This window comes from Mycteria americana, chromosome 14 (genome assembly GCF_035582795.1).
Source record: "Mycteria americana isolate JAX WOST 10 ecotype Jacksonville Zoo and Gardens chromosome 14, USCA_MyAme_1.0, whole genome shotgun sequence".
NCBI lineage: Eukaryota > Metazoa > Chordata > Aves > Ciconiiformes > Ciconiidae > Mycteria > Mycteria americana.
The window spans coordinates 17344843-17368967 of record NC_134378.1 but is presented as its reverse complement, the minus strand read 5'-3'; the positions used below and the strand labels follow the sequence as shown (position 1 = coordinate 17368967).

At 49.7% G+C, this 24125-nt stretch overlaps 2 protein-coding genes across 2 annotated transcripts; both read left to right on the top strand.

Moving 5' to 3' along the window:
• Positions 1 to 1261: 1261 nt before the first annotated feature.
• On the top strand, positions 1262 to 4464 carry LOC142416871 (uncharacterized). Its single transcript, XM_075516959.1, has 3 exons — positions 1262 to 1597; positions 1711 to 2116; positions 3696 to 4464. The coding sequence occupies exons 1-3, from the start codon at positions 1262 to 1264 to the stop codon at positions 3731 to 3733; spliced, it is 780 nt and encodes a 259-aa protein (XP_075373074.1). The 3' UTR covers positions 3734 to 4464.
• A 4009-nt stretch (positions 4465 to 8473) lies between these two features.
• On the top strand, positions 8474 to 22656 carry RAD21L1 (RAD21 cohesin complex component like 1). The gene is made up of 13 exons (XM_075516958.1): positions 8474 to 8617; positions 10199 to 10328; positions 11667 to 11766; positions 13254 to 13360; positions 13750 to 13935; positions 14559 to 14660; positions 15618 to 15731; positions 16753 to 16982; positions 18393 to 18495; positions 19273 to 19412; positions 20125 to 20217; positions 20942 to 21019; positions 22468 to 22656. The coding sequence occupies exons 1-13, from the start codon at positions 8474 to 8476 to the stop codon at positions 22654 to 22656; spliced, it is 1716 nt and encodes a 571-aa protein (XP_075373073.1).
• Positions 22657 to 24125: the final 1469 nt, after the last annotated feature.

Here is a 24125-nt window from a genome sequence, read left to right as displayed (position 1 = left end):
TGACAGCCACGGGGGCATTTGCCCCCCCTGCCCTGCTTGGGCCCCTCATTTGACCCTGCAGGCTCTGCTCGCGGCCGTTCGCCCCAGGGATGCGGGGAGAGGCGATGCCTGCTCGGGGGACAGCGGGAGCGCAGCCGCCCATTTTGCCCCAAGCGTGGTTTAATCCCCGGGAAAGGTGCCAGGGTGCCAGGGCTGCCGGAGTGAAGCCGTTCGAGGTTGTGTCCCGGGACCCTACAATAAATACGGAGCGTGGACAGGGGATGTGGTGACCGGGAAAGGGACGTGTGGCCCTTCGCAGCAACCGGAGGAATTGCCTGCGAAGCGTTAGAAATGAAAACACCGGGCAGAGGATGCCGTCCCCAGCATCCGAGGGGGACACTGGAAGCCCTGAAATAAAACCTGACCCAGGCAATCGCACCACCTGTAAAAACGATTTTCCTCTTGTGTTGGGCTGTCTGGAGAGATTTGCCTCTGCCTGGAAACATTTGAAGTGAGTAATTTATGGGATGGATTAAAATCTGGTGGCAGTTCATGACAACCGCCACCTTTTGTGGGTCTGCATCTTCCTATGGGATAATTATTTCCCTTTCTCAGCATCCTGCTCATACTGATTTTTCTTTCCACAGAACATTGTGCTTTAATGATGTTTCATGTTTAATTCCCGAGATGCAATTTTGCCTTCACGCCGCAGACAACGGCTCTTGCGATCAGCACAAAGGCTCGCGCGCGGGCACCCCGGCAGGCAGAGCTGCCTGCCTAACACGGGAACAGAAGAACCACATCGTTTCGAGGCGTTAGGAATTGTCCTCTCTCCTCCAGACAGAGCACCATGATTTTTGAGGAGGCCGTTCCAGGATTGCTGGTGGGAGCGGGATGCTCGGCACGGTGTGGGAGCGCGTCCCGGCCTTCATCCCGCTCTCCGGAGTGGGGCTGGTGGGGTGCGAGGGCTGGGGGGTGGCGGGGAGCTGGACCCCGCCGCACGGACGGTGGTCGCGCTTGCTGTCTCCTTCTCTTCTGCCCAGAGCGGTGCAAGCGCCAACGCTACGCCACAGAGTTTTACAAGAAACTATTGCTAAAAAAGGTCACTGAGGGCAGAAAATGAGAAGCTCCATCCCAAAGAGGAGCAGCCAGCCCCAGGCCCTGGCTGCCGGAAAGGAGCCGGCTGCGGCTGCGGCAGGGAGCTCGGCCTTGCATCCAGCCCAGGCCGCGACCGGCCACGGCACGGAAATCCCACGGGTGTCTTGAAGGTGCCGTTGCCCCGATGCTGGCGGGCAGGACCCCATCCTGGAAGGTGCCGGGGAGGCGAGCAGGGTGTCCGAAGGCCACACTGCCCCGGTGCCGGTGGTGGGGAACAGCTCGGGCAGGGGCCGTGCGGTCCAGCGGGGCCTCCCAAAGCCCCATCGCTCTGGTGCTGCCGGATGGGACCTCCAGCCGAGAAGGGTCCGGGGAGGCGAGGAAGGTGGCCGAAGGCTGCCGGGCGGGCGTGGGCGAAGCCTCACCGGACGGCATCGGTGTCGGGGCGCGGCGAGGGGAGCCCCGCTTCTGCCGGTGGCGCGGGGTTCCCCGGGGCGGCGCGGGGTTCCCCGGGGCCGGCGGGGCTAGGAGCCCGGGCCCTCGGGGGGCTGGGGCGGGGGGCTGAGCTGGCTCTCCAGCAGCGCCCGCGTCCCCTCGGCCGACACCCTCCGCATCCGCAGCCGCACCGAGCCGTAGGTGCCGCCGGTGCGGCGGGCGGCCCGGGCGCGGCGGCGGGCGGCGGCGGCGGCCAGCAGCAGGGCGGCGAGCAGCAGCCCGCCCAGGGCCAGCAGCGCCAGCCCGGCCACGGTGCAGCGGTCGAGGCGGGCGCGGAGCCGCGCCGCCCGCGCCTCCAGCCGCTCCATCTGCCGCGCCGGTACCGCCGGGTCGGGACGCGCCGCCCGCGGCACGGCCCCCGCCAGCACCACCAGCGCCGCGCCGCTCAGCGCGCAGCCCAGCGCCAGCGCCAGCCCCGGGCCCGCGCCGGGACCCGCCGGGCCGCCCCCGCCCGCCGCCGCCGCCGCCGCCGCCGCCTCGCCCGGGCTCCGCAGCTCCACCGCCCGCGGGGACGCCATGGAGCCGCCGCCGGCCTGCGCGGCCAGAGGTGAGCGGCGGAGCCGCACCGGGATGCGCCCCCTCGCCGGAGCCGGGTCCCCGGACCGGGATGCTCCCCCTCGCCGGAGCCGGGTCCCCGGACCGGGATGCTCCCCCTCGCCGGAGCCGACCCCCCGGACCGGGCTGTCCCCCCCTCCCCGGAGCCGGGTACCCGGACCGGGATGCTCCCCCTCCCCGGAGCCGACCCCCCGGACCGGGCTGTCCCCACCTCCTCCAAGCCGACCCCCCGGACCGGGATGCTCCCCCTCCCCGGCGCCGCTTCCCCGAACCGGGATGCCAACCCCACCTCCCAGGTCCCCGAACCGGGTTGCTCCCCCGCCCGGGATCCCGCTTACCCGAACCGGGCTGCCTCCCGGGTCCCCGCACCGGGCTGTCCCCCCTCCCCGGAGCTGGGTCCCCGAACCGGACTGGCCCCCGGACCTGGGTCGCCGCACCGGGCTGCTCCCCTTCCCCGGACCGGCCTCCCCGAACCGGGTCCCCCCCCCCGGGTCTCCTCCTCCCCGAACCGGGCTGACACCCCCGCCCCCCCCGGGGGACCCGTGTCCCTGTGACCCCGCCGGGCTGCCCCTCCCGGACCCGCTTCCCCCGCCGGGCTCTCCTCTCCGGTCCCCTGGAGCCCACCCAGCCTTCCCGCTCCCCGCACCCAGCCGCTCCCCGCCCGCTTCCCCCGCTCCCCGCACCGGGCTGGGGCCCCGGTCCCCACGCCGGGCTCCGCTCCCGCTTCTCCGGTCTGCCCGCCCCGCCGCTGCCCGCACCGAGCTGCCTCCCCCCCCGTCCCGGTCCTCCGCGCCGGGCTGCCTACCCCCGCCGAGTCCCCGGCTCGCCGGGCCGGTGCCGGTGCAGCCGCGGCGGCGGGCGGGGCGGGCGGTGGGTGCCCCGAGCTGCGGCCCCGGCGGTGCACACAGCCGCGGCACGCACACGCACACGCACACGCACACGCACACGGACACACACGTACAGGGCTGCCCCGGGGGGCACACACATGCACACACGCCCGGTTGCACACCGGCACCTTCTGTGCACCCCCCGCCTGCAACAGGGACCCCCTCCGTGCACCCCCCGACAGCGCTGGGACCCCTCAGTGGGCACCCCGGGGGGGGGGGGGGGCTGCGTGGGGAGGGGCACGGGTGGAGAGGACGGAGCAGCACGGCGGGTTTTGCACAGGGGAGAGCGTGGGTCGTGCCTGGGGGACGTGCCTGAGCACCCCACAACCGGCCATCCCCGCTGGGGACACGGGGCAGAGCTGGGCTGGGGACACTGGGACTGCATCCCGAGTCCCCGCGGCCCCCCGCCCTGAACGCAGCAGGAGGAGCCCCGGCCCGGCCGGCTGCCCACGGAGAGCTCCCGCAAGGACCCAGCCTGTCCCCAAATCCCTGGGGAGATCTTCAGGGCTTGACCTGGGTTTGGGCCAGGCGCGAGATGCTCCAGCCTGGGACAGAAGAGCCTGTGGCGGTTCTCGCCGCCCAGGGCCGTTCCCTCAGCCCCGTGGTCCCACCACGGTCCCACCGCAGTCCCACGGCACAGAGCCCCCACCTCTCACCGCGCTATTTATTCCATTTTTTTCACAGAGCACTTGCGTTCGTGCCCGCGCTCCGCTTCTCGCTGACCTGAAACTGGATCCAGGCCTGAGCCCCAGCAGTGACCTGCTGGCAGCAGCACGCTTTTAGCTTGTTTGTTCAGAAGACGTGTGCTATTTCCGCGTTTGGAGCCGTGCCTGGAGATGGGGTTGTGGACGTAAATCCTGAGCGATAGCGGGTGGGCTGCTGAAAGCTGCCGGGAAGATTTGTCCATCACGTTGCCGTTCCCTTCAGCACGTTCACATGCCTCCGGCATCTTCGCGAGCTCACCCGTGACTGCGCTAGATGATGCGCCGACGCTGGTGCTGGGTGAGCTCGCGGTGCTGGGGCCACAGGGATGCACGGCCGGTGCCCTGAGCCCCCCCGCGCCCCACGCCCTTGCCCCCCTGCACAGCGAGTCCTTCCGCAGCCACGCTCGGCTTCACGCGACCGACGGTGCCGGGGCATTTTCATTTTCCTGCGCGGTGACAGCAGATGGGAGTCTCCTACCACCCGTTTCATGACACAGGCAGGGACTTTCTCTGTTGAATACAGATCGAAGAGGTTCAGAGAGTTTAGGGGGGGTGCACGCGCAAATCAAGAGGTGCGTTTGTGTTTTCGGAAGGATGGACAGGCTCAGCCCGCACCCATCCGGGCGCTGGTGCTGGCAGGGTCCCAGCAGGGCCAGCTTGACTTGTGCCGCTGCTGCTCAGCAGGTTGATGATGGGCGACAACATGGACATCTCCCTCATTAAACTCTAAAGTTTCTATTAAAAATTAACCTCTGGATAATTTTTAGCCATTTTCTCCCTTTTTTTTATTTTCCTCCAAGGTGCCCTGGGAAGGTTTTCTGTCTATTTTATTTGTTTAGCTCGGCAAAAGGGGTTTGCAGGTTCCCCGCTGCGATGCGCTCACATCACGGCTGATGCGGACCGGCACCCTCGTGGGTCATGCGGCACTAGCCAAAAAGGAACCAACCCGTGGCACCTCTGGTCCCCAAGCTGTGGCAGGGCCGGGGGCTGCGGGGTGGGCTGGGGTCTTCCACCGCCTTTTGCCGTGTCAGGGATACACACGATTTTATTATTTTTTAAGTTTCCAGCAGAGGTGGTGCGTGCTGCGACCCACCGCTCGCTGCTCCCGTCTCCTCTCGTAGCGCCGTGTCAAAACACAGAGGCTTCCCAGCACAGCGTCCCCGGGGACGCATCCAGAAGTGGGCCGAGAAAGAAGCAGAATTAAAAATAAATGTAAGTGCATCCTGACATGTTAACCACATTTAGAGAGGCTTTAGTACCAACCCACTCTGCGGGAAGGCAGAAGATGCTTGGAGACAAGTAGGTCATGGGACGCAGATTGTCCCGAATCAGCAGGAAAAGATGGATCTGGAGCAGGCGGGCACATCCCTGCGAAGAGACGGGCAGGCAGGAGCAGGGCTGGGAGGAGAGCGCGCGAGTGCCGGGGACTGCTGCCTCCAGCATCGCCAAATCCCCTGGGAAAAACAGAAACGCCGCAGCTCTGCTCCGGAGCAGAGCCGTGGTCAAGCCCTCCGTTTTGGGGCACCCAAACCCTGCGGCTGATGATGCACCCAGGAGTCCCCAGGGTGCCGAGGCCGGGACCCCCATGAGGCTGGGGGGTTTGGGGGGCAGAGGCAGAGCCACTCGTGCCGTGGCTCCCACCTGCCTTCGTATGTGGACGGGGATGAGCCCGTGAGCGTGGAGGCAGCCGGTGCGGCAGTCGGGTCCGTGCCGCGCTCTGCCGCAGGGTCAGGGTGCCGTGCCACCCGGGGGGCTGCTCCTGCACCCCAAACCCGCAGACATGCTCGAGACGACATCTGCAATGGATGAGATGGAGGGACGCATCCTGCACGCGTCGCTGCTTTCGCTGTGCTGCCCCTGGGTCCCGCTGCCTTTGCTGGATGGGAGCTGGGAGATGGCCTTGGGCCTCTGTGGGGCTGGAGGCTGTGGGGTGGGCAGCCCAAAAGCCCTCCCCAGCCCGATCCTGAGCCGGCTGAGCCTGGGGCTGGGGGCTGGCAAGGGCTGCTCCGTCCCCGGGGCGCTGGCACCGAGGGAAGGGGAGGAGAGATGGAGACAACCAAGATTTATGCTGCCAGCGCAGGAGCAAAAGGGAGGAGGGAGACAGCCAAGGTCAGAGAGAGCACTGCCAAAATTCACAATGAATCTGCAGGAGCACTGGAGGGGAGAGACTGAGGGCTTGGAAGGAAATGGAAAGAGGAGGGAGGGAGGGAGGGAAGGAGGCGGAGCGGGGCAAGGGAGCAGGGGGACAGGGCTGCTGGGGACGGGGACGTGCTGCTGCTCAGCCAAAATGATTAAATGGGGATGAGGGACAGCAAATGGGAGCCCCAAGCCAGCAGAGGAGACAGCGGGAGCAGGAATGGGAGGGAGCCATGAGGGCTGTGGACACGTCTCTGTCCCTCTGGGCCCCTCCGGCGCACCCCCGTGCAGCACAGCCCAGTTTTGGGGTGTGCACGGCTGCTGCAGCTGCCCGGTGCCCACTGGCAGTGCTGACCCTGGTCCAGCCCCGCGCAGGGGGGAAGTTTCATTCCTGCCTCCTTAGTATTCACAGCATCCCATGGCTGAGCAAACGCCCGCAGCCAGCACGGCTCAAGGTGACTCGGAGGTCAGGGAAAAAGGAGCCAAGCAATTTGGGAGCCAGCCGCTGGCTCCGCACTGGCGGGGACATCCAGCAGTTTGCGAGGACCGGAGGTGCCTGGCACATTGCGGCCTCCCCTCCTGGCACGGCCGGTCCCCGAGTGCCACAGATGCGGCACCCCGGTGCTCCCCACGCACACGGGGACGCACACACAGTGCCGGCTGCCTGTGGGCTTTCTGATCCTGCAAATTGCCCCCGGGAGCTGTTGCCACCAGCAAGGCAGGCAGGGCTGGCTCTGCACCCCGGGGCTGGAAGTTGGCCTTGGCACTAGGGAGGGCTGGAGCCGGCAACAGCCGGGCACCGGTGTGGGTTGTTTCCCCTCTCGCAAGGTCCTGGGTGCCAGGGCAGGCTCGGTGCCCTTGCGGGGGCAGTGGATGCCTGCTTTGGGGCTTGCAAAGGGAATCCTCCAGGTCCCCATTGCGGACGCATCGTTCCAAGGGTGATGTTTGATAGCAAAAACCCCTCTCCCTCCCCGAACGGCGACATCCCAGCCCGGGGTACCAGCTCTGCCCAAAGGCAGCCGGAGGGACAGAGACTTGCCTTCCACTAAGACCAGCTGCAGAGCCGCACTGGGAAGGAAGAGGCTCAAAACTTTCCTGGTGATAATTGAGATCTAATTATCTTCAGCTAACACCAGGCCGCTGGGGAGACGGGGAAAACCACAGGTGCCTTGTGATATGGCAACAGCTGATGCGCTGGGCTGTGGCTCAGGAGCACCGGGAGACTCGCTGTGCTCTGCTGAATATAAAGCAAAGCACGGAAAGCACAAAGCAGAGGGTTGACATCCCCCCCCCCCCCCCCGGCTGGTGACATGTAAGTGTGCTTGTATGTGCAAACATGCTGCCTCTTCCCCTCGGTGGCTTCGCACCTTTACCCTTATCCCTCTGCGCAGAGATCACATCTGAAGCTCTTTTTTTTTTTTTTTTTCCCCCTTCTGCAAATTTTTTTTCATGAACACAGTTATATCAAACGTGCCCGGAGCTATGCAGGACCTGCTTACCTGCAGAGAAGGAGATGGGTGCTGCCCCCTCAGCGGGTTTTTAACATATCAAGGGTGAAAGAGGTCGGGAGGAGGAGAGTGCTGGGGAGATGCCCTCCGTTCACAGGAACTTAAGATGAGGCGAGCGGCATCGTCCCCCTGGAGATGCATGGATGCTCCCTGTTAGCCCCAGGAAGGCAACGGGGATTTACTTACACCCAGAGCTGTACCCGCGGGTCCCTGCCTGGGAGGCCTGCGGGGACCACCTGCCCCGCAGCCCCGCAGCCGCCTGCACACAGGGCTCTGCAGATCAGCGCAACAGCGGGCGCAGTCCCTGCAGAGCCCACGGCTTCCCCACAGACAGCGAGGGGCTGCTCCGGCGGACCCCGAGGGGCCGCCGCCTGGGTCCGGGGACAGGGGGCCCGCCCCAGAGAGGGGCAGGGAGGCCGCCCAGCCCGGCAGCCCCCGGCAGCCGCCCCAGCCGTCCCGGCCCCTTTTGGCGGGAGCGCGCAGGCAACCGCCGCCGGACGCGCGTTGCGGCTGAGGGGGAGAGGGAGAGGGAGAGGGAGAGGCCGCCGGCCCAGCGCCCCCGCCCCGCGGCTGCCCCTCGGGCCCCGCCAAATCCCCCTGTCCCCTCAGCACCCGCTAAATCCCCCTCCAATCCCCTCAGTGCCCCTCATCTCCTCAGGGCCCCACTAAATCACCCTCCGTTTCCTCAGTGCCTGTCTAGGTCCTTCTGTCCCTTTGGGATCCCGCTAAACCCCCCCCCCCCCCCCCCATTGCCTCAGCACCAGCTTGGGTCCCCCATCCCCTCAGATCCCACTAAATCCCCCTTGTCCCCTGAGCACCCAGCTGTGTCACCCCGTCCCCTCAGGTCCTGCTAAATCCCTCCGTCCCCTCAGTGCCTGGCTGGGTCCCCCCCATCCCCTCAGGTCCCGATAACCCCTCCGTGCCCTCAGGGCCTGGCTGGATCTCTCCATCTTCTCAGGCCCCACTAAATCTCCCCCATCCCCTCTGCGCCCGGCTGGGTGCCCCCATCCCCTCAGGGTCCCGCTTCGTGGCCCAGGACCCCTCTCCCGTTGGAAGGGGAAAGAGCCCAGGGAGGAGGCAGCAGCGTTGGCCTGTGAGCCTCAGCCCAGGCACCATGTTCTACATGCATTTGCTCGTCAACAAGCGCGGGCCGTTGGCCAAAATATGGCTTGCTGCCCACTGGGAGAAGAAGCTCACCAAAGCTCATATATTTGAGTGCAATTTAGAGACTACCGTTACAAAGATCATCTCGCCAAAGGTATGCTGTTAAATGAGGGTGTCTTCTGGTAAGTTCTAGGGTAGGGGTGTTCATCTTTCGTAGGGAACGGGACTGTTGCTATCGTGGAGACTTACTTTAGGACAAATTTGTGGCTATTTCAAAACCAGTGTGAGGTTAACTCCTACTCTGATTTTATTCAGTTCTCACTCGGATAAAATCTCCATCCCGTTAAGTGACAGTTATATAAATATTTTACTTGCTATTTTACTCCTGTATATCTGTGGCATATGTTTATGTACAGTGTAAGAAAACGTTACCGCAGTATATTCAAATGTATTTTTCCGCACACTGATAGAGCTCCAGGGAGCGCTCTGTGGGCACCGCCGGCCGAGGGATCACGGTACGTGGGTGTGAGCTGCTCATGAGGCGACGCGAGCCCCTTGGTGTGGTGTGGTGGCACTGGTCTTTTTTCGGAGATGTTGAGTACCAGCTGCGGGTGTTGTTCAACACAATTTGGGAAATGCTGGTATTTGAGGAAATTGTCTCGAAAAGATTGAAAAGTCAGCTGCTTAACCAAAGTCAAGGGACTAAGAAAACTGCTGTGAAATTGCCCACAGACCATTTGAGGAGAACGCTTTTGCTGATCTTACAATAAATAACATTTGACATGTTGTAAGCATCCTTCCACTTTCAGTGGACTTCTTCCAGGTCCCCCATTATAAGCCGTTAAATATAGAATTAAGCATACGTAGTGCTTATGAGAGACTCTGTATGAACAGACCCGAGGCTGAAGTCCTCTGCGATTCACAGAGAAGGTATGACTCAAGCAAGCACAGATGCAGGCAGCCAAGTACCCATGACTCAATCCTTGGCCTCGCCGTTGCAGTTGCATCCAAGGGAACAGCGAGGAACGCTTTGCACTGTCACTAATCGATGGCTCAGGAAATCCAAGGCTTTCAGCTGGTGCAAGCAGATTTTTTAATTTTCTCCATGAAAATACCTGCTTGATATTTGGTAGCCCAAATTTCATTGTTTGTCTTGCACGGGTTATGATTAATAATGTTGTTAAAATGATCTTGATATTATTTGGAAGTGTTTTGCAAGAGGTACTAGTTAAGTACCCTCTACCTTCCCTTGTGTGCTCTCCTGTCTAGCATCAGCATGACCACGGTGAGCATGCTTGGTGCAGGAAGACTTTGCATAAATAAGGGCATAGTTATGGCCTTTATTTGCATAAATAAGGGCATAGGTATGGCATCTGCTCCCTTAAATAACCAAAGTGTCAAATACTAGCATACGCGCAGCTGCTTTCTGTTTCAGGATGTGTTACGCTGTTTGTTGGCAGTCAGCTGAGAAGTTTTAGATAAACTACTAAGAGCATCAGTTCAGGACTCGCGCTTCGGCATGGCAACGTTTAGGAACAGAAGCAACTAGAAGTTCCTGGCTCTGAAAATTCATTTCTGTTTACAATCCTCTATATTGGTACCAAGCCCTGTTGAATTTCGTAGAGCTCTGTACTGGTGTTTGTTACTGGAACGCTGTTACTACTGTGTAATATTTTCATTTTAATGTTTTTGCCAAAAATACTAACTCCTGAACAACTTTTTTGAATCATCAAAGTTTACAATAGCTCTGCGAACCTCTGGACACTTACTCTTAGGAGTGGTGCGGATTTACCACAGGAAAGCAAAGTACCTCTTGGCAGACTGTAGTGAAGCTTTGACAAAAATGAAGACAGCCTTTCGCCCAGGTATATACAGAATTCTGCATTTTTCCATCTGTGCCCTTTACAGCTCTCATTTTAAAAGTTAATTTTGGGTATTTTAAAAACACGTTATTGATCCCAAAGGTAATCAAACTTATTGGTGCCTACTGCTGATGTGTAGTCTGGCTTATTTAATGCCATTTCAGGTCTTGGACTCCTTTAAAAGAAATAGTATTTGAAGTGGTTTTATGAGAAGAAGCTTGAATTCAGCCTCGGTTGCTAGATAATTAATTTTAATCTCTGATGACACCAACAACATGTCTAACAGTGTGTTAGCGCCAGATCTGACAGTGCGTTTTGAGCTCTAGCCATGTAGCCAGCGAGAAGGGAGCAGAGATGACTGGATCCTTTTCCAGCGGGCTGTACGTTTGTCGTACTTAGGCACCAAATGGGGAGGCACTGTTGTCTAAAAAAAGGCTAAGAACAGGACACCAGCATCTATTGCCAACCCTAATGTGCTTTGTGACCTGGTCTGTTTGCAGAATAGTGAATATCTATGTTATTCTCAAGGATACGATCATGATGAGTTAGTTAATATTTGTAAACATTTGGAAATCTCTAGAAGAAACACTTAAGATAAGTACACAGTACTATCTATTTTGAGTAGATACTATAGTAGCTCAGAGAGGACTGCACGGCACAAAAACAAGACACAACGGTCACAACTGCGGCAAGGGAGACTCCAACTAGATATAAGGGGGAGGAAAAAATCTCAGTGGAAGTGGTAAAATGCTGAAACAGGCTGTCCAGGGATGCTGGGGAATCTCCATCAGCAGAAACAGTAAAAAATGATCTGACTTAGAAATTAACCCTGTTTTGAGCAAAAGGTTGGATTAGATGACCTTCAGAAATCCCTTCTCACGTGAATTGTTCCAGGATTCTCTGATTACCAAGTATTTGCATTCTGACTTCATAATTATTTGATGCTGGAGAATAGCGTTATACAGACACTGGAGAGAAAAAGAAAAGGCAATAATTCATCTGAAGTGGTGTGAAAGACTCTAGGCTAAATGTCAGCTGCAAGAATCTTTCAGGGACTTAAAGCAGCTGTTCATCAGCCCAATGTATTTACAGTATTTCAGGTCCTGTAGCAGCACTCTTCTTTATCTGTCTGTAAAAAATACGGCTTCTAAAGTATCCGTAAACTAAGGATTTTAATTCCACTTCGGACTCCTGTTGACAAAGTGCCTAAGCTTTACCTTTCTGTTATTTAGAATGGCAGCAGACCTTCCTGACAGGTTTATAGTCTTATTATACGTACTTGGGAGAACATTACTTTTATTTTATTGATACCTATTTTGTTATGTTGTCTGTTTCTTTTAGGACTTGTTGACCTTCCAGAAGAGAACTTTGAGGCTGCTTATCAGTCCATTACATTACCTGAAGAATTTCATGATTTTGAAACACCACTACCTGATTTAAAGTAAGTGCTTCCCTAGTTTTTACTCATTTTAGTATTTTCAGAAGTAAAAGCTATCCTTGCTGTTATCTGATCAAGACTCAGGTGGAATTGTTTTGATTTGATAACTGAATTCTCCTAAATTCTGAGTTCAGCTTTACAAGGCTACAGTCACAGGAATTGTGCTTTTGTAGAGTTCTCAAAGGCCGTTTAATCAACAGACCTTTGCAATGATATAATGTGTTGAACTTAGACTTCAGGATTTTCTAATTTTAAATGGTCTGAGTGAAGCCTGCAAACAACTTACTGACCTCAAGAGAAAATATAGAAGTTAGCATAAATCCTGTTGTGAGACCAAGGAAGCTCTGGCTAGTAACCTCGCAATGTTGTACTGTTCCATTGTGTAACTGCATTTAATTTCTGCTCCATTGCTCTTCGGGACCGGGGTATTTTATCAGCAGTAGTCAGCTTGGCTCCTGATGAAAAGCCAACGTATTTTTTGGCTTTTCTGACACGAATCAGCATTAATGTAGAAAAACGAATAAAAAGCAGGAGGCCAAGACATGTTTCTGGTGGCTCTGATGCCTCCAAAGGTCCAGGATAACAGACTTCCACTGAGGCTTCCCCTGTACCCCGTCATAAGTACAGCTTGATGGGATCTGTAAGTGTTTAGTATTTTGTAAGTACAGCTGTGATGTAATACTATTTATTCAAGTACCTCAGTGTGCTAACTCTGTAAGGCGTGCCTTTTCTGCCCACCCAAAGGGTCCGTGTGGTTTGATTTACAGACGACGGTGTTACACTAATTAGATGCCTTCTATGTGACGACTGTCTGGTAGATAGCAGGGCTTGGATGCGAACAAACTCACACAAGCCCAAGTTTCCTGGCGGAAGAGAGTGGAGAAATATGAAATATGGAGAGGAGGATGGGTGCTTCCCTCGTCCTTATAAATATGTCTGCTGTTTCTTGAGGGGGTTGCTTGCTGAGTATACGTCTGGATCGTTCGTTCATGGAGTTCCAGGTGCGGGGAGTATTTCAAAGTCGAGTTAGCGAAATGCTTTCCCCTCCCTCATGGACCTCTCCCCAGCTATCGGGCTGTTACGGATAGTGCAGATTCAGTCTTCGCTGTACAGCGTACATTGGAGATTGAACAGAAACTTTGGCTAGCAAAGAAGGCAGCTGCCTACTTGCTTAGAGGTATCAATTTTAATAAACATGTTTTCCACATGCTTATTTTTAGCTTTTAGAGGAAATTCAAAGCAGTGAATTTGATCAATAAAACCTTAAATGTCTTGAATGCAGATAGCTTTGGGAAAGAGTTGTTCTCTCTCCACAGCAGTGAGGATCAGCCGGGGTACTTTCAATGCCATAGAAAACAGAAGCTATCTTTTGGGGGTTTATGATAAAACATCAGGATTGAAGACTGTTTAGAAACAAGTTTTCACATTCCAGCTAAATGGTCAATGGGTTTCAGTTCACCCTATATTTTGTATAATGTTTTTTTCATCAGTGCCATTGATGTTGCTGAACATTTTACCTTGAATCAGAGCAGAGCTGAAGACATCACACTTACAGAGGATTACGAAAGCAATATACTTCTCTGTGATAGAAACTTTGGTGAGAGAAGTTGAGAAATTAGAAATATTCCATAAGGAAACGTGTGTTTTGTGCAACATTTTGTACAGTCTGAGTCCTTTCCACATGTGAAAAAGCTATTATTAAAAGTGCGTTTGCTTCATACTTGTGCTGATTGGCCTGTCATACTGTCTGATGCTTAAATTTTTGTGTAAGTACTCTGCCTAAGTAATATGATATTGGAGAGCGAGAATCAAACCCAGCATTTTCTGCTTTTTACTGAATTAGCTAAAATTGTTTATTGTTTGTTCCATTGGAGGTATGGGATATCTTACAATCTTTTAAAAATTATTTGAAAAATTAGGAAATGAATAAATATGTGTTTCAAAAATTCATGCAGATGAAGCATCAGAAATTCTGTGTTTATTCAGATGAAGAACCAGATGCACTAAGAAAACGGAGCTTCTTTGATGGCAGCATCTTAACAAGCAGTAACAGTCTTGTGGCTGATCACAACTCTGCGAGCGTGAATGGAGACAAGTCTGCACTGCATGAAGATACTTACTGTTTTGAGAATGACTGTTTTGGAGATGAGGAGGATGCTGCAGATATGATTGGTAGGGTTTACCGCAGATAGACAGACTTGCTTTCATTCCAAATACTCTTATTCTTACAGGAAAACAAACAAGACAGCATGAAAGTGATTGTTGTCAAACATAAATTCTCTATTTTTTGTTGTTTTCATACTTCATTTTTTTTCTACTTGTCACTAAATCTATGATCACTTAGACATTGCCAAGTACAATTGTATTAAAGGAGATATTTCTGGTTTTTAGACATAAAGGCATTCAATTTATACTTAATGTTTACCAATTTAATTTATATTTTCAAAGGTGAAATCCTGCAGCATTTTTACCTTTATTGTTGTAATAACAAAGGCAGCAAAGTAGCTTCTACATCTTCATGATTTAGAGTATTTGCATAAACCTTTATAGATTTATACCTTTGGAACAATATCAATGTCATACTTTTCAAAGAAAAGGTGGAAATCTCAAAATTAAGACTAACATTCTCCTTTTTGTACTGTTAGAGGCAGACGTATCATTGACAGCCATCTGTGGAAGCGGAGCTTTTTTTGTTTGCACAGAATTAACCTTCAATAAGTAACATTAGGCTGTATCAGGCTATTTCATGACTACTAAGGCTTAGAATGATTAAAACTATGCATTTTGTATTTAAGAAATCCTGTTGAGGGATGAGCAAAATGGCCTGGATAAAGACATCCTTGATATGGAGGAAGAACGGCCTTTGTCACAAGATCTGCCAGAGAACAGCACAGCCAGTGAGTCTGCAGTGTCTGCTCTCTCCTACTCACACGAACCCTCTGTTCCTGTATTAATGCCTGAAGTTTCTCACACTCAGCTTTGTATAACAGCCCGCGCCTTTTTCCTTTGTTCACCTCTTTTGCTTTTTCCTAATATGCTTCAGCCACCATTTTAGGTATAATTTCATTTGACCTGGGGATTCCAGATTTGTAACTTGACACTACTTAGAAACACTTTTATATGATCTCCGGTTGGATACGCTGTTGATCCACCCTGCTGCTTAGGCAGTATGCCATCACGTTTGTGGAGGAAAGGAAACTGAATGGGTGTGCTGTAACTTTGAACTTTACCTATGAGTATTTCTGGGTTCATATTTCAGTGACATACAACACTTCAGTAGTTCATGAAGGTGTTGTCAGTCTTCTTTTGGTTTGATATTGATGAAATTAATTTTTGAAAAGTGTTTCTGGAATTTTTTTTATATCTTAAACCCTTATACCCCCATCACACTGTGACTTTAAAACTGAGTAATCTGGAACAGCTTTAAGGGGAACAGTGGCACTTGCCCCTCCTTGCACTAGTCCTGGTACTACCTGTTCCTGGTATGCTGACAGAAATGTCCACACTGCCATGCAGTTGCCTGAAACTGCAAACAGATACGTACTGAAACTAAACACTTTTCCCCCGAAACACTTCTCGTTGGGTGGGTTTTCCTCCAGATCAGTTCTTCAGCCTGTTCCACCACCCGCTCATACAGGTTCTGGTGTCAGCAAAGGAAAGCGTGCAGTGCAGAACGTGAGCAGCAGCAGTGCCAGCTGTTACTGGTTAAAGTGATTGTGAGATTATAGACAAAATCATAGTGTTCTAGTTCTGATCTTTTTTGTCTGGTATCGTTCTGTGTCAGGAGATTGAGAAATTATTCCATCTTGTAAACTTTTTTTTTTATTTGGGTTATTTGCTGGGTTTTCTTATAGTTGAGTCCAGCTGCGCAGACACCACCATTAAGAAAGTCAGTCACCTAACGAATGAAACAATACTTTTGTTGAAAGAAGAAGAAGGATTTGTGCTTGAGCCAGTTGATGATACAGGTCAGAACTTGACCAGTTTCTTGCTGAACGTTTGCGTTACTACATTTGTTTTTCTTCTTGTTAGTGAAAATATTTGCAAAACAGATTATTCCCACTTTAGATTTCATCTGCTCCTGCTGTCAGTTTTGGTTTATGATAACTATTATACAAAAACAGTATCAGGTTATTCATCTGATCTGCCCAAACCTCTGCTTACAGTTTCTTTCACGTACCAAATCAAGTTTTGTTGCTCTGTGGTTCTGCTAGCAGCGTAAGCCTGGCCTGTTCATGAGTGTTACTGAAGTCTCAGCTGAAGAACTTTTATTGCTAGTGACACATCAGTGATTTTTATGTGTAAAATAACAATCTTAAAACCTTCAGGCCTTTGTAAAAGTTTGTTTTGTGAACTTTTAACAAGACCCAAAAAGAAAAATGTTCCTTTTCTTCTGTGAGTAAATCTAAATGTCACTTTTCACGTTGGTGGCTGTTAGCAAAGAAGTTCATGTTGACACTAATATTTAGAATACTGGAATTTTCCAGCCTGCCAAAATAATATTCAGGAAGTTATGGCTATATAACCAATCCGTGTCTTCCTTTCGTGTTTACTACATTCATCTTAATTAAATTGCTAAAGGATTAAACTGACAAAGACAGATATTAATTACGAGGTAATGAAACTTGTTGAGTACCTCAGCAGTTCTTGGAACAATTAACTTCCTGATGGATTAAAGATTGCTTATTCAGTCTTGTTGGTATATCATGTGTTCTCATTAAGTCCTCATGTTCCCGGTTCTTTAGTACAATAGTCATATGTCTTCCGTAATTAAACGTATGTGACTTTCCTGTACAAGAATACAAAGAGTATACTTTATGAAAACTTCTGGAGAAATGGCCCATGCACTTGTAGTTTGATTTTCAAGTCTGTGTGGTGTTTCAGGAGGTCAGCAGCCTGTCCGTTGGATTCGCAGTGCTTTTTTTTGTGCTTAAGCGTTCTGTGAATAGACCTTATTGGATTTTTTCTTTTAATACTTGCCCTATTTAGCTGTCACCCAGAGGAAAAAAAAAAAAAGAAAGAGGAAGTTGCTTGTGGATGTAGACAAGGAGCTCAGCTGCAGTGCTATATACAACCAACTTAACAACTGCACAGACATCCTTGCTACGTTAGACCTTGCACCCCCAACAAAAAAAACAATGATGTGGAAGAAATCAGGAGGCGTGGATAAACTCCTGTCCCACGCGACACAGCCTGTGGTTCATGCTGAGCTGCAAATGGTAAAGATGAATTCCTTGTAGGTTTTCATGCCACTGTATAGATTACAGGACTGTTGCACATCTAGGATCTAACTGTGAGGGATTTTGCAGACTTGGTTTTATGTGAGCTCCTAGCAAACTGCAGGTGCGTAGCATCATTGGAAGTATTGCTTTGCAGTACAGGCCAGCTGGATACCTGATGACTATTTGCATACTCACCACTAATTGCCTCATCAGAAAGACCATCTGTAGAGCTCACGGCTGTAACCTCCAGCACTCCAACAACAAGTAAAAAGTGACAAAGAAACTTGAGAGCTGATGTTTCACTTCACATACTGGCACCTGACTGATTGTACACTAATACACAACTTTTTCTGTCCATTTCTTTTCTACTTTCTACTTTGTTTTATTGTTTTCTGTTTTGTTTCTGCTCTGTAATCAATACAAGACCACATCTTTCTTCTACATTTACTTTAAAGGTACACCAGGCTTAAACATTATTATTATTGTTGTTGTTATTATTGCTATTCTTATTATTACTACTATTATTATTATAATATAGTTAATGGCTTTGGCAAGATGATATGCCAATTTCTTTTGTACTTTCCCAATTGAGATTAAGCTTCCAGCTGGAGAGCAGTCAGGGACTTGCCTTTCAGAGGACCAAGAGGTTCCTGGTCACTCCCTCACTTTAGCTGGAAGGCTGGGCCAGACCACCCTTTCCTGTGGCTGTGGACCTCACTGCTCTTTTTGCACAAGAAACCTACTTGTTTCATGGAAATACGATCTATCAAAGACTCTCATGTCCCCACGCAGTATCTGACAGATCATTCAAAGAAGCTGTAAGTTTAGAGCTGGTGATAAGATAAAGAAGAGATCAATGTGTATACACGGTGATACGGAAAGATACGGTGTAAACTATGTGCAGCAGCCTTGTGTTAATTGCACTGTTTCTTCTGTTGCGTAGCTTGGAGAGGTCTGGGAGGCAGAGTCTGCAGACCAACAGCTCTGCAGGTTCATCACAGCAGCACAGCTTCACCACTTAGAGTCGAGGTGCAGAATTACATCTTGTTCTTTATGAGGGTGAAAAATACTCACACACCAGTATGTGGGGAGAGAAATCCACACACAGATAACTGCGGATGGGTTGGTTTTTTCCTTTCATCCCTCCTTACTGGCTGGCTTCAAGGAAAAACGATCCAAGCTGTTCCTAAGACGTTTCTGCATGGAGTTCTTATGCCAAAGTTGAAGTTGCAGAAGGAAATTACTTTTTTAAAAAAACTGCAGGTTTTCGGAATGACCTAACTCAAATCTCTAAATTCTAGGTTGCAGTAATTAATATACGGCTCATATTCATACCTTTGTGTTGATGCTTGCAAATAATCTAGCATTATATTCTGAAAGCAAACAAATAAAAATAATTGTTTTCAGTTGTTTGCAAAATGCTTCAAGAGTCACGGATTTAAGATGAGAAGAAATGGAATACAGAGGGAGTCTGACATGGAAAAAACAAGAAAAGAGCAAGATACCACAGGTAACATTTTAATTCTGCTGTTGCAGAATTAGCTGTTAGAAAATATTTTCTATTTTACATAATGTTTAAGAGACACGTGCACGGTGTTTGTGTGCAGTATTCTACAAATCAAAGGCCAAAAAAGTTAAATGTTAAGGGCTGTTAATTATTTAAAAAAAAGGGTTTTTTTTAATAAGTACTTTGCTGTTCTTTTGTTCCTTAGATCAGACATGAAATGCAAGTCTTTTTCTTCCTTGTGGCATATTGTTGGTTTCACCTTTGGTTTCTCTAATTGTCTACCAAACTGCATATTTGAGTTTTAAAAAAACAAACAAACAAACAAACAAACAAAAGCTTCCCATTTATTCTGAGTTTAATCAAACCGCTCTCCAAATTTCCAAATTAATGTAAATAGCTTCTATTTGTATCTTGAAGATTGTGTTTTGGTTAATACCAAGCAAGAAGAAATGTTCCATTTTAGATGTCCTGAGAAGGTGATCTATCTGCTTTCACTCCTTTGCTCTGCTAGAAATATAATCTGTGTGGCTGCCTCAGAACTCGACAAAACCACCTCCTGCAAGTCCATAAAGGTCAACTTCTAGAAAAGGAAAAACTCTCTTGGAAGGTTCTTCTTCTTCCGTGGTCCTATTGGGAATGATATTTATTCTATATTTACTCATTCTGGCTCTTACTCTCAAAGATTGCTAACAAGGGTGTGATTTTTGTTTTTCAATGTTTTTTTTAAGGACAGCAATTCACAGTAATTTCCTCTTAAACCTTGTTTTTTTATTCATACAGAGATGCTGACAGTAGAAGAGCCAAGTTACCTGCAGGAGTCAGCTCATTCAGAGACTGAGAGAAAACTTAGAAATGATTCCTTTATGTCGACAACACGGAATAACAGAAATGAAACCGATGATACCTGTGGTGAAACTATAGTGAGCAGTTTCCAGAAATTTGAGAGACCTAAATGTATTTATCGGTTTCACTTTAGGCTAGGGTTCCATTTAAAACACACTAAGAAATTACTAATGTATGTTTGAAAAGGATGCTAGAGACAGCCAGTATAGCATTAAGTAGCTTGTGTCATGAATGATTAGTTTATACGCACTTTGGAAGGTTCTTACCATTAATTGAACTATTAATTAAAATGTCTGTTAATCAGTATAGATTACAGTCTAATCACTAAATAGAAAGGGAACTTTAATATGAAGTACAGCCTCTTTGTACTGAAGAGAGAAGCATCTTTATAAAGGATAAAAACTATCTTTTGTGTCTCAAACTGAGGATATACGCAAGCAATAACAAATTATCTATTTCTGCTATCTTTATGTAAGCTAGCATGAAAGGGCTTTCTTTGGAGAATATGAGGCTCATGAAAGTTGAAAAAGAATAACAAAATTGGAGCTAACGGCAGCAGAAAATGTAGGGTCTATGCCTGAACTGAGCCCCTAGGTGTAGATCCAGCTGTAGGCTAAATACTACAGCAAGGTCCTTTCCTATGTGAGAAAAGACGTGGTAGAAATAGCAACTATGAAATCATTTTTTGAAAACGTTTATTATAATAAATTCTTTGAGCAGAATTATGTAACTGAGAATTACATTGTATGCATAAATTGTAATGCCTATCGATGGTCCCTTCTGTTCTAGCCGCAGGATGGAACGGCTTTCTCCGAGAGCTCCTCGCTGGCGAACAACTCACTGGGCCAAGAAGCTGAAACACAGCGAGCGGAGTTAACAAATGTATGTGTACTCGGAGGTGACAACGCTGGCTTATTTCAGAACAGAACTGTGCTCTTTCTCAGAAATACTAAAAAAAAAAAGTGATGGCATCATGAACTCACAGTGGCTTTTGGTGTGCTAACATCATCTTTAGTACATATTTTGCCAGTCAAAAGCTTGATAATCAGGGATGTGTGTATTCCAGCAGGAATAGGTTAGAGGCTGTGAGGGAGACAGCTCCTTATTTAGAGACTGTGCTTCCTGTAAGAAGGAAACAGTTTCTGAACTTACTGGCTATGCAGATACTCAGACGCTCTGAAACAAGGGCAGTCTTCTCCTGTTGGCTTCGGAAGTTAAGCCCAACATCTAAAGCCAAATTTTTTAACATCCTTTTCAGCCCCTGGTTGGTACAAATGCTGTCAGAATCCCAGTCGTGCAGAACAGTACCTTGTTGTGAAGCTGCCACCCCAAGGCTCACTGGGGCCACTTTCCCATTCTGAACGCGGTGCTGCACCTGATCTGTCTCTTTGTAGCAGAAGGAACACAGTTAACATTCTTTTCTCTGCTTCGCAAAGCCTAGTATGACCGCGGAGGTGTCAGAGGTCCCAGATATCCCGAGTACGGCCATCAAAATGCCCAGCTCCAGCTGGATTTTCAATTAGGCTAGAACTCTTGTCCTTTTTATCATCACAGTGTGTGACTTTCTACACATGCTGTCTAACCTTCTGTTCTGTTTCCTCTCAAGGAGCCAAGGAGTAATGGGAAAGACAGTGAAGAAATTAGGTGGAACAAAAGAACTCTTCAGTTATTGAAAACTTTGCAGGTACCAGTGCTGCATTTTGTAATTAGGTGCCAAACCCAGGTGTTGAGTCCAGTTGGACCATGTCGGAAAATCTCCTGCTTCCACTGTTGATCACATCGCTGCCTCTCACACGCAGCGCATAACTGCGTTTTATTGGGCGTTGAGGTAGGAAACCAGGATTCTGAGTGCCTGACATGGTGTCCTCTCCCACAGCTGCTGGAATCGCTAGAATTTTCTGAACGTTTGCTTCCACGGCAGTGTTTGCTCTAACGCTAAGGCCTTGCTCTCTTCCTCCTATGAGTATGCTCTGGAGTATCTCTACAAAACCCAATTCCTAGCTGCTTCCAGGTTGCCAGATCTCAGCTGAGCACTGCAGGGTGCCATCATTTGGCCATTCACCTGCCTGAACTGTTTCTGAGACGAAGGCAGGGGAAGTGAGTGACGGTTATGTTAAAAAGAAAGCTGGTAACACCTTCTTTAAGAGGGTTTAATGCCCCAGTGCTTTCCAGGTGCTTGAAATTGCGCAGAGAACGTAGCCTTTGCATCAGGAAGGCTTATTCTGCTTTTCTTGCAGAAATGCTTGTAAAACTGGTGAAGCTGTAACGTAGGATATCATCTGCTGTATTGAGGACTGCAACAGGAGCCAGCACAGGCTGCCCTGATGCAGGATGTCCCCACTCTTGGCCCAACGGCTCAGTGCTGTTCTTTCCTTTTTGCCTGGACGAGCGTTTTGGTGCTTCAGCCTTGGTCTGCTTGGGGGTGGGTAGAAAAAACACCGCAAAAAGTTGTCTTCCTTCAGGTCGCTTCTCTAATCCGAAGTACCACACGGCTGAACGGAGAGTGGAGGAAGGCGAAGGAGAAATCCGAGTGTGGACAAGAGGGCGTGGGGAGTGGGTTTTGTCTGCAACGCACCGAACTTTGGTCCAAGCCTAGCTCCCCCCTGGTGCCGGAGTTTGACTTCACAGCCTTCTTGGTTTTGTTTTTTTTTAATTATTTTATGTGAACATATATAGGTTCTGCGCAACACCCATAAAGAAATACTTACATATAAGTATAGCCATTAAAAAACACACAATAATAACGCCCAGTTAGCTGTGACTGAAACTGCCTGTGCTCTAGCTGGTACTCACTATCCAAAGAACGGGGTACGCAATTATTTTTATCGTTTTGAATCACGACAACCGTCACAGCTGCGCTTCGTCGCATGCCTCAGTACAGTTTCATTGAATTCACTGGAACTGCGGCCATATGTAGATTTGAGTGACATATGTAGGCGCTAGCAATATTATGGCAATAAAATGTTAAGAGCCTCTTATATAAATGCAAATGCCAAGACAAGATCCCATTCGAGGCGTTCAAGCAGAAAATATTCACTGCAAGCAGCACTCTTCGGTTCAGACTTGATGGGATCTGCTCTTACTGGCGGTGAAGCTGACCCGACTGATTCTCTTTTTTTTCCCTTCACGCAGCACCTGAAGAGATCAGGCGTGTGTTCTTTCAGCTTACGGGAGCTCTGTCGGAAAAGCAACCGGAAAGAGGCTGCAGCCAAGTTTTACATCTTTCTTGTTCTAAAGAAGCAGTCGGTTATTGAGCTTCATCAGAGCGCTCCCTTCGCCGACATTACAGCCACCCTCGGCCCAATGTTCAACACTCAGTGAAATCACGAAGTGTTCGGATAAGCTAATAAAAGTAAACCTTATTCTACGCTTTTCAGCAAATATATTGCCTGGAAAAATGATTGAAAGTCTCGTCAAAGCGTGGTAACGGAGCAGAGCGCTCTTTCCTTGATAGCACCTCTCAGAACTGCCAAGCTACTGGTTTGTGCAGGTGTGCTGCTCCGGTATGGGTTACCGAGGTGTTCACTAGCATGTTTATTTTTAATATATATCTTTCTATAATGAGCCGTTACTTATTCTGTTAATAAAATATAGCTAAAATACATATTCTACATCACAGATTTACATTGTGAGGCATTTTACGGAAGTCCTTAAAACCCTTTCTTAGAGACCAGCTTTGGAGGTTGAATTCTTTTTAACGGGGCTTGTGTGTGTTAATTATCTAACACCATCAGTAAGAGATGTCTGTTAAGCGCTCTTTACCAAAAAATCTAGTCTATTGGAAATTATTCCTTTCCAAGAGTGTTCATTATTTGATATTTTAAGGTCTCGGAAGCTACTGTCTCCAGCATCGTTTTCCTGTGCTCAGGCAGAGAGAAGTTACGCTATCCCTAGAAGAGCCACGTAAGCTTCCGGAAGAAATCCTGCAATTTTAGCTTTCATGGAGCATGTTTACTTAAAGACTAACAACTTTTATTTATGTGTTTATTTCAAAATGGATGTTAAACTAAGCTCTTTGCATTTTTATCTAATTTAGGCTAAGTTTTAACACTTTCACTGTCGTTTTGGAAAGGTAGTGTTTTTCAGTTGCGCCAAACCTGCCACGCGTGGGATGGTGGTGCGCGGTCGGCGCTCCGGAGTGTTACAGTGCTGTGGGTACGCTGACGTTTCTTAGTACGAAACCAATAAAAATCACAAGAAGTTGTTTCCTTAGCTTGTTGGCGTTTGTTCTGAAGGCTCAAAACTGGCAGCCGCCTTGCGTTCGCCTTCTCAGAGTCAGTGTTTTCGGTGATTTTCCTTAAAATTTGAAAGGATGGATGACATTGTCATCCCATTTTTCCAGGTGTTCACTCACCTCAGCTACACCCCCGCGTGTCTGCTCCTACTACTGCGCGCTGTTCCTGTCATGCATCGATTTATTTGTGTGTGCGGGGTTTAGGGAAGTGAGGAATTGATGTCGAGGGGGCTGTTCGGAGGCGAACAAAGGCTTTAAAATGACTGCAGACCCTGTGCTGGGCAGGAAGGGATGGGTTGGGGTTTGGGCTGGCTGGTTGCGGGGGTCATTTCAGTTGGTTTTCTTTTTTCCATGTCAGAATATTTGATAAAATAAGCAATAGGAGCCTTTGCCACGGTTCTCCGAGGGGTTGTTTTGGGGGGTAAGGGAGGGAAAAGTGACCTTTTGGTAAAAACCTTTCCATTTTCTGCAAAAGAAACTATTTTCTTTTTCCGACGTGAAGAGGAGCGACGCTCTCCAAGCGCAGCCCAGGCCAAGACTGTGATCGAGGGAGGCT